Raw genomic sequence first — 12,871 nt, 5'->3', positions numbered from 1 at the left:
CCAATGGCCCTCTGGGCATACCGAACATCTCCAAGAAGCTCCACCGGCGCTTCTCCCTACTCTCTCATCTACGGTGCGGACGCAATCCTCCCAGCTGAAATCAAAATCCCGTCTTCCAGAATTGCCGCAGCAAGTGGAGTTCAAAGGGATGAAGCCGAAACACTAAATGCCATAATAGCGGAACTAGAAACCATAGATTCCAGAAGATTCAGGGCAGAAAACATGCACAGGCATACAGAAACAGAATTTCCAGAGCATACAACAGACTGTGAAACCCAGAGTTTTCAAAACAGGAGATTTGGTGCTGAAGACTGCTAAACACATCCAGCAAGACGTATCTGCACCAAAGTTTTCCCCAAAATGGGAAGGCTCATATATAATTACGAAGGCGTATGACAGTGGGTACTACAAGATTATCAAGGAAGATGGAGGAAAGCTAGAGGCAGTCATCAACGGGAAATGGCTCAAGGCATATTATGCCTAACCACTATCTCACAACGTGCTACATCAGGGCGCGGAAATCCAGGCACCCTTTTCGCTTTCTTTTCATTTCCAATTATCAAGTTTCTATGCAACCTCAACAGATCAATAAAATTTATTTATTTATTCAAAAAACAAGTAAAAAAAAACCCTACATCTCGTAACACGAGTCAGAAAAGCCCATCCAATAGTTTGTAATCCCTAGAAAGCATCCTCTTTAATCGACTCTGATATCTTTCAGTTCTACTCTTCAAATTCCGGGTTAACTCTTCAACCTTCTGCCACTCCATAGCCAAAGCTTTCTCCTCTTCCAACATAGCTTTTGTAGCAGGGACCACACCAGCAAGGATACCGGCCCTGTCGACTTTCACAATATCAAGACGATGTCGCAACCAGCTGACATTAACTCTAGAGATTCACAGGTAGACACCATATTCTCCCACTTTTGAATGGATGACTCCACAACAACACGGATAGACATACTCTCCATTTCGGCGACCATCGGCAAGAGGCAATTCACTATGGAAACTAGAGCCGACGAACAATACTTCACCACGCTCCTGGTAGCAATGTGACCATATATTTTCCATATTCTCGTGTAAAGAGCCACGAATTCTTTCCGCACTAGGAACCCACCGACATTCTGGTAGTTGGAGGAAAGAAACCTCATACGGGTCCCAAACGACAAACCCGCATTGGGATACTCGTGACAAGAAATCCCTAAATCGGCATTCTTCAGATCTGCAGCAGTCAATGAGATCAGTCTTGAAGAAAGAGGCGTGACCAGATCATCTTCATAAATGATGGTAACGCATGCTACGATAGGATATCTCTACACAGAAGAAAACTTTTTTCATTTATCAACAAACAATGAAACATATGTCGATCAGTAGAAACATGCCGGTATAATCTTCTTGACCCGAGTAACCCTGATCGGGGTGCTGTTGCAAGAGTCAAGCCTCACATATTTATCCGGAGAATCTAGCCGGTTCGAAGATGATTCACTTCTGGTCGACATGATGAGGATAGGTATACTCAACAAGAAAAACTTTTTTGGGAAGACGTTGCAATTTCACTGGGCATAAATACTGGAGAACCTAAAAAGGAAAGGAAAGAAGAAATGACGGGTGTAACGCTTCCGGATTTTGAATAAGGAAAGAATGCCTTGATTAAAGCCGTGCGTGAAGGAAGGCAATCGGGTCCACAAGGAAAAATCTCGCCACTCCCAAAGCATATGCACCTCCCTTACTCACACCGGCTCTACCAAGCGCCTACTTTCCAACATCATCCATGATCCCCTTTGCCAATTCCATGACAACCAGATGGTCCACACCCGCTTCAAGCTCATTGATGCTGACAAGTCCCTCTCACACCAATTATATGCTAGCAGCTCCGCCTCGCGTTCCAAAGCCAGGCCACGAAGGCACCTGGTCACACTGGGGTTTGTGCAAAGCTACCAGACGCAAGGATTGCGAATCCTACTTACATCTCGAAAAAGGTCAGACAAGTCTCCTTAGCCTTATTTCACGAGCTACTGTCTCTGTTCTATCCTCGTCTGTCACCATCTTATGCTTACCTTGCAACAAGGCCCCTGTTCCAAGCTAAGTAGGGGACTTAATGTTGATGGTGGTTTTTAGACAAGGGGTAAAATCGTAAAACCTTACGCATAGCATGATGTCACCGGTGACGCTAAACACATTTATTAGAACATTTAATGCACTTATGTAAAAACTTATCAGGGTATCTTCTTTTTTCAAATGCTAAACTAGGGTTTTGACATACAAAACCTTAAGCTGCACAATCGTTGTGCATCATGGCAACTATGCCAACACCAAAGCCGCACAATCGCTGCGCATCATGACAACTATGCCAAAACCAAAGCCGCAAAATCGCTGCGCATCATGGAAACTATGCCAAAACCAAAGCCGCACAATCGCTGCGCATCATGGAAATATGTCAAAACCAAAGCCGCACAATCGCTGCGCATCATGGAAACTATGCCAAAACCAAAGCCGCACAATCGCTGCGCCACTTGGCGACGATGCCAAAAGAAAAGCCTCACAATCGTTGCCCATCATGGCAACCATGCCAAAACCAAGTCACACAATCATTGCGCTTCACGGCAACAGTGCCAAATTCGGGCTGCACAATCATTGCGCCACACGCGCCATTGGCACATGCCAAGCGACGCTTGCGACCTAGCATGCAAAGCCGTGCAAACCTAGGGCCAAGCCACCACATGCGCCACTGGCACATGCCAAACGACACTTGAAACCTAGCATGCCAAGCCGTGCAAACCTAGGGCCAAGCCGCCACACGCGCCATTGGCACATGCCAAGCAACGCTTGCGACCTAGCATGCCAAGTCGTGCAAACCTAGGGCCAAGCCGCCACACGCGCCATTGGCACATGCCAAGCGATGTTTGCGACCTAGCATGCCAAGCCGTGCAAACATAGGGCCAAGCCACCACATGCCAAGCGACGCTTGCGACCTAGCATGCCAAGACGTGCAAACCTAGGTCCAAGCCGCCACACGCTCCATTGGCACATGCCAAGCGACGCTTGCGACCTAGCATGCCAAGCCGTGCAAACCTAGGGCCAAGCCGCCAGACGCGTCATTGGCACATACCAAGCGACGCTTGCGACCTAGCATGCCAAGCCGTGCAAACCTAGGGCCAAGCAGCCACACGCGCCATTGGCACATGCCAAGCGACGCTTGCGACCTAGCATGCCAAGTCGTGCAAACCTAGGGCCAAGCCACCACACGCGCCATTGGCACATGCCAAGCGACGCTTACAACCTAGCATGCCAAGTCGTGCGAACCTTGTGCCAAGCCTCCACACGCGCCATTGGCACATACCAAGCGACCCTTGCAACCTAGCATGCTAAGCCGTGCAAACCTAGGGCCGAAGCCGCTACGCGCGCCATTGGCACATGCCATGCAACCCTTGCATTTTGGCATTACCACTTGCACCCGATGTGCAACCTACAGTCAAGGCATTCCGCACAAGCCATTGGCACATGTCGTGTAACCCTTGCACTTTGGCATGCCGCGCCTACATCAAAGGCCAAGATTTCTCTTAAGATGCAAAATCTCAACCGTCGAAGGTCGCCACTGAGCCGGCACATCTCTCAAGATCAAATTATCAAACACCAGCGACATGCTACACGTTTTCCACAAAAACACTCGAGACATCAATACATGTCACAAACTGGGGCATGCTCTTTAGGGTTTTGGTTTGGCGGTTTACAGCGTGCGGCATACACAAATGTCCATTTCAAGACAGTGTATTAAGAATAAAACGGTAAGTAAATGCAGGAAGTAATGCTGAAACGCTCTTTCATTATGGAACATAAATTCCATCAAATTCCATCAATACCAGGCGTTACCACCTCTTCCCATTTAACTCATCCGTTTATTTTTCTTACGAGGCCAGAGTACGTTTCACTTAGACTTATATAAATAGGTCTTACCGATTTCCACCAAGACAACAAGTTTTTGGTCAGGAGAAATACAATACTCAGAAAGGCAACTTTGATAGCTTTCCCAAAAGCTTTTACCTTCTGATACAAGTAAAATACTACTCTTCCAGAACTGTTCTGGTCTCAACACTCTCTTCGCTGCCCTCCCTAAACCAGCCCTTCTCCTTCTCTTTGTAATCGAAGCAAATTCGGAACGACCATTTTTTGGTTTAGGACGGAGTTGTACAGATTGATCTCTCGAATCTAAAGTACTCCCGTGCAGTACATTTGTTTAGGGTCTAGATTTGTTTCTCACTCACCTACCGAAATTACCAAAATCGGCAGAAACGATTTTCACCCATAAACACATATCTCCCAGAAACTTCCAATTAACCCTATCATAAGACTTTTACGTATCTACTTTTAATGCAAAGTGACTATTTATTTCTTTAGAGTTATTCATCGAGTGAAGAAGCTCCTTTGAAACTATAATGTTATCAAGTATCTGACGTACCGGAACAAAAGCATTCTGTGACCAACAGATAAAATCTTCCAAATATGGTTTTAGTCTATTCGATAAGATATTTGCCACTATCTTATACAATACATTACAAAAGGATATAGGACGGTAATCAGATGGTTTAGAAGGACTCTTAATCTTCGGAATTAAATTAATATTGGTATGATTTAAAGAATCTGGTAATGTGGAAGAAATACATGTTGTATGGATTTGAGTACATCATCACCAACTATTGGCCAACATTTCTTATAAAAACCGGCGAAAAACCATCAGGACCCGGGGAGGTAAAAGAACCCATTTTTGAAATAACCGTCCAGATTTCTGCCATAGTTGGAATTCTACATAAAGCATCATTGTCTATTGTGAATGTGGATTGACATTGCAGAGAGAAGTTTTGAGATTCTGGCCTACTCTGCTCTTGAAATAAGGACTGAAAGTGATGAATAAGAACACTAGTAATATCTTTCTGATCAGTAATCCAACCTTGATTATCAACCAGTAAATGGCTGATTGTGTTTTTCCGTCTTCGATTTTGAACAGAGAAGTGAAAGTGTTTAGTGTTTCGATCTCCATCTTTCGCCCATTGTTGTTTCATTCTCTGATCCCAATATGTTGCCTCCATGATAAGGTAATCATTTAGTTCAGCCAGAACTATTTTTTCTCTCTGAATATTAGCCGCAGTGGGACGCCAAGACTGAATTCTCAGTAACCTTGTTTTCAGGATTAATATTTTTTGCTTTATACACCCAATTCTTCTTCGGATCCATTCTGTTAGAAAACCACCCAGTTTTCGAAGTTTTGACAGAATATTCTCATCTTCATCCACTGACCAACATTCTCTAACTATATCCATGAATTCAGGATGAGATAACCAAAGTGCTTCCAATTTATAATCAGGAGGAGCAGTTGCGATATTCTGCAAGTGTTCAATAGAATTGGAGAATGATCGCTAGCAATTCTTAGAAGATGTAGTACAGCTGCATTATGAAAGGCAATACACCATTCTGGATTATCAAGTACTCTATCCAGACGTTGTCTGATAAAATTTTCCATAGAACGTCCATTAGTCCAGGTGTATGCATGACCCTTGTAACCCAAATCAATCAAATGATTTTGATGAATGAAATTGCTAATGTATGAAATATTTGAGTTTAAGACTGGCAATCCTCCAAAATTTTCAGTACTAGAACAAATTGCATTAAAATCCCCGATAAAACATTTACAACCATTGAAATTTTGTACATATGATGTCATACTTTCCCAGAATCTAGTTCTGTGAGAAGTTACAGGGGGACCATAATACAAAAGAGATGCCATGGAAGTCCCTTATCCTCTTCATGGGTGCATAGGTTAACAGGACCCTTATATCTAGACCAATATTAAGTCCATTGGCCCAACACTTTAATGTCACCCAATAGCAGGGACGGCCCTGGGTCCATGCAGGCAATTCCTTGCATTGGGCCACAAAATTTAGGGGGCACATTTTACGACGATAACCCAAGAATCATTTAGGATTAATTTTTTCATATACATAATGGAATTAAATGGATCAAGCTCTTCTCTCTGTAAGGACTGGGTTTGAGCAGTTTTAAATTTATGAAGAAAAGTTTGGGTTCTTATTTGATATGCAAAAGTTAACGTTTATGCATGATAGGAAATTGTTGAATTCATTTACTGAGCTTGAAAGTTATCTGAAATATGGAACATCAAGTGATATTAGTCGACGAAGCAGACTTGTTTAGTGAATTAAAAGTGATGATTTGTTTGTTACCGAACGAGGTAAGAAAACCCGTTGAAGTGCTGGAAGCTTAAAGAATGTGGTTGGTTTATTTCCAAATGCTTGGGTAGCCTACAGAATTTTGTTGACTATACCGGCAACTGTTGCAACGGCGGAGAGAGTGTTTTCTAAACTCAAGTTGATCAAAAAGTATGTTCGATCTTCTATGTCGCAGGAAAGATTAAACGGGTTGGCTATATTGTCTATCGAACATGTAATGTCAGCAAATATAGACTATGGATCGCTTATACATGATTTTGTATGTAAAAATGTACAAAGAGAATCGATTTTCAAGTGATTACATAGAATTTTTTCTAGTTAATAACATTAAGTGATTTATTTGTTATTTTTATAAGGTAGCTGTGGGGACAATGAGTAAGCTAATTAATAATATCTTTTAATTCTTATGTCGGGTTGTGTACTAATTCTCTTTTTGAATTTAACTTCAATATTAGGACGGATAAGCATTGTCGTTTAAGACAATACAAGTAGTCCTTGCAGAAAGAAACTATTGCTGGATTCTCAGGAAATACTTACAAGATCATGGAAGGAGCCAAGGAGGTTCCAAAAAGCTTACTGTGTTTGACTTAACAAAGTTCGATAATGGTTTTTTGCGAAGCAAATAGCTTTAAGGTAACTCATTAGACTCAGCTTCTTATTCGTAGCTTAAATTGATTGATTTTTTTTCTGAGTGTTTTAACTATTATTATAGTTACGAATACCATTCTTTAAGTCAGGGGCCACAGATTTTTTTGCTTGCATAGAGCCACCAAATTGTCAGGACCGGGCCTGCCCAATAGCCACAGCTAGGTACCTTACAAATATCTCAATTCTCACGGCGCGGATTGGCAATGACATTTTAATAAGTATAAACTGCACTGGGGTCTACAAAACCTGAAAACATCTTATTTCAGTTCAGGACTGCAGGGTATGAATGCACCGCACGTGAAAACAACCACACTCCACATGTGTCCAACCTCCTCTTAACATGCATCCAACCCCCACTTCCACCATGTAGTAGCCTTTGGAAATTTATTCCCTAGAAATAATGAAGGCGTTACTACCTTTGGTCCGGTACCTGACAATCACTAGTACCTCATCTCCTATAATCCTGTAATTCTGTGAGCTTGTGGTCACATTAAAATGGACAACACCGAAAGGTCTTTCATGTCCGTTTCCGGTCGGAAAAAGAATTCTCCCAATCTACCCTCAACAGAGTGTACTCTCTAAAAATCGTGGAGGCTTCCACTCAAATAGAGTGTGCCCTCTAAAGATCCAACAACCCTTTATAATATCGTCGTCGCCATTATCTCAAGGGAAAACATTTTTAGACCTAGTATATAGCTGGAGAATCGAGCGGTGTTATTTAACATACTAGTATTTACTGTCCAAATGATTCTCGCTGTTTAAGATTCTTGCCGGTTAAGAGAATAATTAGTTAGAAAGTCAACATTTACCTACGGGCCCTGTAATTGAGATGGGAAGTAGATATTTTCTGGCGACTTAAAGCCATCGGTTGTCCATATACAGACAGGACCACATCAAATATGAATTAAAATTAAATAATTGCTCAATTAATTTCTCCACCATATTCCGTGACAACTACTAACTCCCACACTTATGGAGGCTTAACTGTTGATGGCCCATTATTTTTCCAAGTAAATAAACTCTTGTTAGCCTTGGAACTTAGAAGAACAGAAGGCATGCAATTTTCTTCCCACATGGTATATTTTTTAAAAAATCTAATGGATGGATGATGCTCGTCAGCTCGTGACATGCATGCAATTGAAGATACATGGTGATGTAGCAATAAGAGAAGGAAAACCAAGATGATTGGCACTAGAATCAACGGGTTGAATGACAAATCAAAATGTTGCAGTGTTGAGTTTAGCTTAACTAGTTGAAATGCTGAATGATCATAATCTACCCAATTTTGGCAACTAGGCCATATATAAATCAAGCAGTGTACATAAAAAGAAGTAAGCAAAAAAAAAAAGAAAAAGGATAAATTGGAAAGAGTTGTATCATATTCAGAACTACCATTTTATATTTTTCAGACCACGCACCACCGCTCTATCTCCCTTTCTCGAGAGAAATTGCATCGATCAGCAATCATGGGCCACTCAATCTTCTCTTCGTCTTATTTTCGTGTCTTGTTTTAGATGTTTCAGTCATAGGAAAATCATCCTCAGCTGTTTCATCGAGACCAGAGAATGTGATGAACAATTTATATGATGAATCTCGCCTGAGTATTAAACATGGGAAAGTCTTTACAAAAATTGATACTCGAAGAAGACATCTCTATGGCACGTAGTAAAAGTGGTTGTTACTCTCCTACCTAGTAATTTCTATGCAGTTATTTATCTTTGTCCAGTTATTTATAAATTGGTGGAAGATGGGATAATTGTTGCTTGGTACTCAGGTTTTGACCAACACTAGACTTTGGTCTAATATTTATCCAACGTTACGGTTTGGTACCTGGACCAACGATACCGTAGTTGACTAGGTTAAGTCTAATTTGAATTTAGTAAAATCATCAATTTTATGTAATTTTATCTTAACCATTGATATGAGGTTCATACGGACGGCCAACAATATTTCACTTCATCTTCTTCCGCCTTCACCAAACCTAGAGTCTACTCTATTCTCTGCCTCCATCTGTATATACTCTCCAAACCCAGCACCGCCATCACTTTCGTCTTCTGGATTTAGTAGATCAATCCAGTTCCCCTAATTCTTCTTCATTACTCTCCATAGTCACATCTCAATACATCCATCACCCATTGTTATTGTTTTTGATATCTTTACTGTTATATCATTCTTTCCCCATTTTCAAACAAAAACAACAAATCCATCACTTTGAGTTCAATTTACAGAACGTTTTCAAGAAAATATCCGTCAATTTCTCATCCAAAATTTTAAATGTCAGCTTCATTCAAGCTTTTTACACCCAAAATTTAATTTCTGAATCTCCTTATGACCATGATGTTAGTTTCCACACAATGAAATTGATTCAAAAAATCTAATCGAAGAAACTCAACATTCATAATATTTGTATAGATCGAAAGAGAAAATTAATAATCAGAGGGTTATAAAAGTGGAAGAAGAAGACCCAACCCAATTGATTTCATAACCTCTAAATCAGATCCATTACCGATGCTTTTGGTTTTGGTGTCAGATCGGATTTTCTTCAATAGTAACTTCTGCTGCTATGAGTTTGAGAAGAAGACAACAAGGAAGAAAAGGGATTGTATGGTTATGAAGGTGGAGAGGGGGTGACTGCTGTTCGTCTACGACAATGGAAGATTGGTTTGCTGGTTTTGGGTTTTCATGGTGGATGAGCTGGTGGTACTGTTTTAATGGGGAAGAACTGTTTTGTTCTCTTTGAAAGTGGTTGCGGCGACGGTTTGAGGAGGAGAAGGACAATAAGGTGAAAGAATTAGGGAAAATGAATGGTTAATGTGTAAATATTAGTAGAGTAAAGGGTATTATTGTAATCCATCACTTTTATTTACTCCCTCTGTTTCAGGAAGATAGTCTGCTTTGACTTTCTCAGAATATTAAGGAGACCATACTATTTTATTTGAATACCCTTAGTTACTTACCCATTTTATTTTAATAAAAATACTAGTAATAAAGACTATCCAAAATTGTTGTGAGAATTATTAATACGAAATATAAAAGGAAAATTTAAAAGATATCGAATTTATGAAGTATAAACTTTATAAGGAATTTATTTTTTAGAGTTAAATGTATATTTTCTTAAAAGGAATGAATGATATATTTGTTTCCTCAATTATACTAAATTCTCTAATATTTTAGATTGGATCACGTTAAAAATGGATTTATGATTATAAAGAATTCAAGGATATATTAGAGAGTTCATTGAAAAAGTATGACTATAAACAGAAGTTGGACACAATTTTGAAACTTACGAAAAAGGAATAAAGGACGGTCTTTCAGAAACAGAGGGAGTATATTTTATATGAATTTACTAATAATTACTAAACGGAAATAGGACTTAACCTAGTCAATACGGGTTAACGTCCAGTCCAGGTACCAAGCCCTAACGTTGGACAAATGTTAAACCAAAGCCTAGTGTTGATCAAAACAAGTACCAAACAATAATTATCCTTTTTGATTTTGTGATTTACATGCTGATACACACTTTTCTATTATATAAAGAAAGAAATTCTGATAAATATGTAACTATTATAGCTCTAGTTATTCCTATGCGCACATATATATTTTAGCTTCTTAAATCAAGGTTTTCAATTAAGTTTAAATGTTTGACGTAAGGGAACTTACATCTAATATGAGGGTCAAATCTTCAAAGTCAATTATCTTCTCTTGATCAGTTGGGCATTGATATTCATCATTTAGAAAATGTTAGCTATGAGTAGTAACTCTCTATTTTAAACCTCCTTGAGGTTTATATGTCTTTCGTTTTATTTGGTTTGAGCTTGTTTCGTTCCCTCCTCTTCGGTTAGCATAAGCCTTTTACGCCCTTTTGATCAATGAATTTAGCTTTAATGAGTAGAAAAGAGAAAGTGAATGTGAATGCACGGTGAAAGATAAGTCTCTTGTCATTTCTCGTTGTTTTATTCCTTTCCTGAGATGTACCTTGAGATATCACACAATGCCGGCATGCAGTTCTTTGAAAGAATTAATTAAGGTGGTGTGGGTTTGCAAATGGGACGCCTGGATTAGTAGAATTTTCTCTCTGAATTCTGGTTTTCATTTGTTTCAAGAGAACAACCGGATTTTTTCCTGGAATCAAACCACTTATTTATGTAAATCTAAGTTAGGGAATGTGGGATCCTATATTTAATTTCCCAAGTTTTTTTAAACGCTTTGTCCAAAATGTCGGTTAGTGTCACAACTATGTGTAATTTGTGTTGATAATGCAGAGGGTTCTAATCCATCTGGAAGTATTAATGGTTAACTTGACTTTTTTTTTTAGTTTATAACCCAAATAGTGGTATACTTATTTTTCTCTTAAGAAATGAAGCTATCAGTGTCGTTTTATTGTTCTTCGAATTTCTACTCATACATTATAAAAGAAAAAAAAAATTAACAAATGGTTGACGCTTGTGCGGACAAATTAGGTTGTACAGTACCAGTCAACAGGATGATGGTCAATAAGCTCTTTAGTGATAACCGCTACGATCAGGTCTGTCACAGCAGTCCATCCAAGCTCGCAAAATCCACCGACATACATCAATAAAGGGGAGAATCCTTACCTTCTTATCTCCTGATCCTTGATAGCTAATCACATCTATGGAAATTCCTGTGAAAGTTGGGACGAGTGCAATCCATAAATATTTTTTTTATGTCGAAGGTTGATAATTAAACCGAAAACATGAGTTCGTATTAACATAAAGAGAAAGCACAAAGAAAACACACTTTCCTTGATCCGTATGACACTCTTTACTTAAATCTATACCGTCCAAATATTTTCACAATCCGTATGACCCCATCCTACCACATCTTATCCGTTCAAATTCTTTTAGATAAAACGATTTTTTTTTCTCTCACTTATCTTCATTCACTTCTCTCGTCTCTCATCTTCCCCTCCCTCATAAAAAAAAACCTTAACCCAAGTTTCGTTAGCTTCAATTGCTTCGAATCTTCATCACAGAACTCGATTCTTCCATCTCTATATTTCAGTAAAAAATCATCTCTAATCTTCCCTGAAGACTCTCAATTTCATCTTCTACATATTCCTTTGAACAATTCCACGAAACCTTAATTCACTGATTTCCCAAATCCCTGATTCTCTTTTCGATTTCATACTGAATCCTCAAAAACCCTAGCTTTAGTTCAAGTGGAAACCCTTAATTTCATCACTGATTTCTCTATTTTACTTCATCTTGAACTCATCCCCAAAACCCTAATTTATATCATCGGATTTACATGTTCTTCTGGTTCTGAATCAAATCACTTACTCGTATTAACACCACCTCTAATAGACACACCTAGATCATTCCCTACCTCTCTTAATCTAAAAAGATATCTATTTCATATTCTGACAATGTTTATGCTGCTACTGATCGAGAAAAGAGGGAAGAACTGATCTCGTTGATGTTGTAGAAGATGAATCTGTAATGGAATTAGGGAATTGATGTCTGTAAGATTTCAAGAAACAAGGGTTTGAGGTGAACTTGAGATGAAGTGAAGATTTAAGGGTTTGATGTCTGTTTTGTTGATGTAGATTACGTTGAGGGGTGCAACAAAATCAAAAGATTAAGGGTTTGATGCATGTTTTGTTGATGTAGATTACGTTGAGATGAAGTGAAATTGATGTCTGTTTTTTTGATGTAGATTACGTTGAGGGGTGCAACAAAATCATACTTAAGAACAGTGGAAAACTCTTACATTGACAGCTCTGACGAGGTTCTCTTCTTTTGATTTGGTTGATTTTGATTATAGAAATTTAATTTTTGATTTCTAATTTTTGTACTGATTCTGTAATTGTTGGTGTAAACAGGGGAACCAAGTGGAGGAGGATATAAAGAATGGGATTGAGAAGAAGAAGGTGGAAAAGAGGGAAGAAGAAAATGGAAGATGAATTACAGAGGAGGAGAAGAACAAGTAGAAGTTGGTTCGTTTTCTAATAATTGTTTCTTAATC

The 12,871-nt window shown here is 39.2% G+C and overlaps 1 protein-coding gene and 1 long non-coding RNA gene across 2 annotated transcripts; one reads left to right on the top strand and one right to left on the bottom strand.

The window, feature by feature from the left end:
• Positions 1 to 4,690: 4,690 nt before the first annotated feature.
• Positions 4,691 to 5,778, bottom strand: LOC113325268. The gene is made up of 2 exons (XM_026573471.1): positions 5,437 to 5,778; positions 4,691 to 5,377 (listed from the first exon to the last, which is right to left on the bottom strand). The coding sequence occupies exons 1-2, from the start codon at positions 5,776 to 5,778 to the stop codon at positions 4,691 to 4,693; spliced, it is 1,029 nt and encodes a 342-aa protein (XP_026429256.1).
• Positions 5,779 to 12,201: 6,423 nt separating this feature from the next.
• Positions 12,202 to 12,748, top strand: LOC113321337. The gene is made up of 3 exons (XR_003346609.1): positions 12,202 to 12,490; positions 12,563 to 12,634; positions 12,729 to 12,748. It is a non-coding gene; the product is annotated as an uncharacterized LOC113321337 (long non-coding RNA).
• Positions 12,749 to 12,871: the final 123 nt, after the last annotated feature.

The sequence above is a fragment of the Papaver somniferum genome, chromosome 11, assembly GCF_003573695.1.
Source record: "Papaver somniferum cultivar HN1 chromosome 11, ASM357369v1, whole genome shotgun sequence".
Taxonomy (NCBI): Eukaryota; Viridiplantae; Streptophyta; class Magnoliopsida; order Ranunculales; family Papaveraceae; genus Papaver; species Papaver somniferum.
The sequence above is the reverse complement of the archived record's forward strand: the minus strand, read 5'-3'. Positions and strand labels throughout refer to the sequence as shown.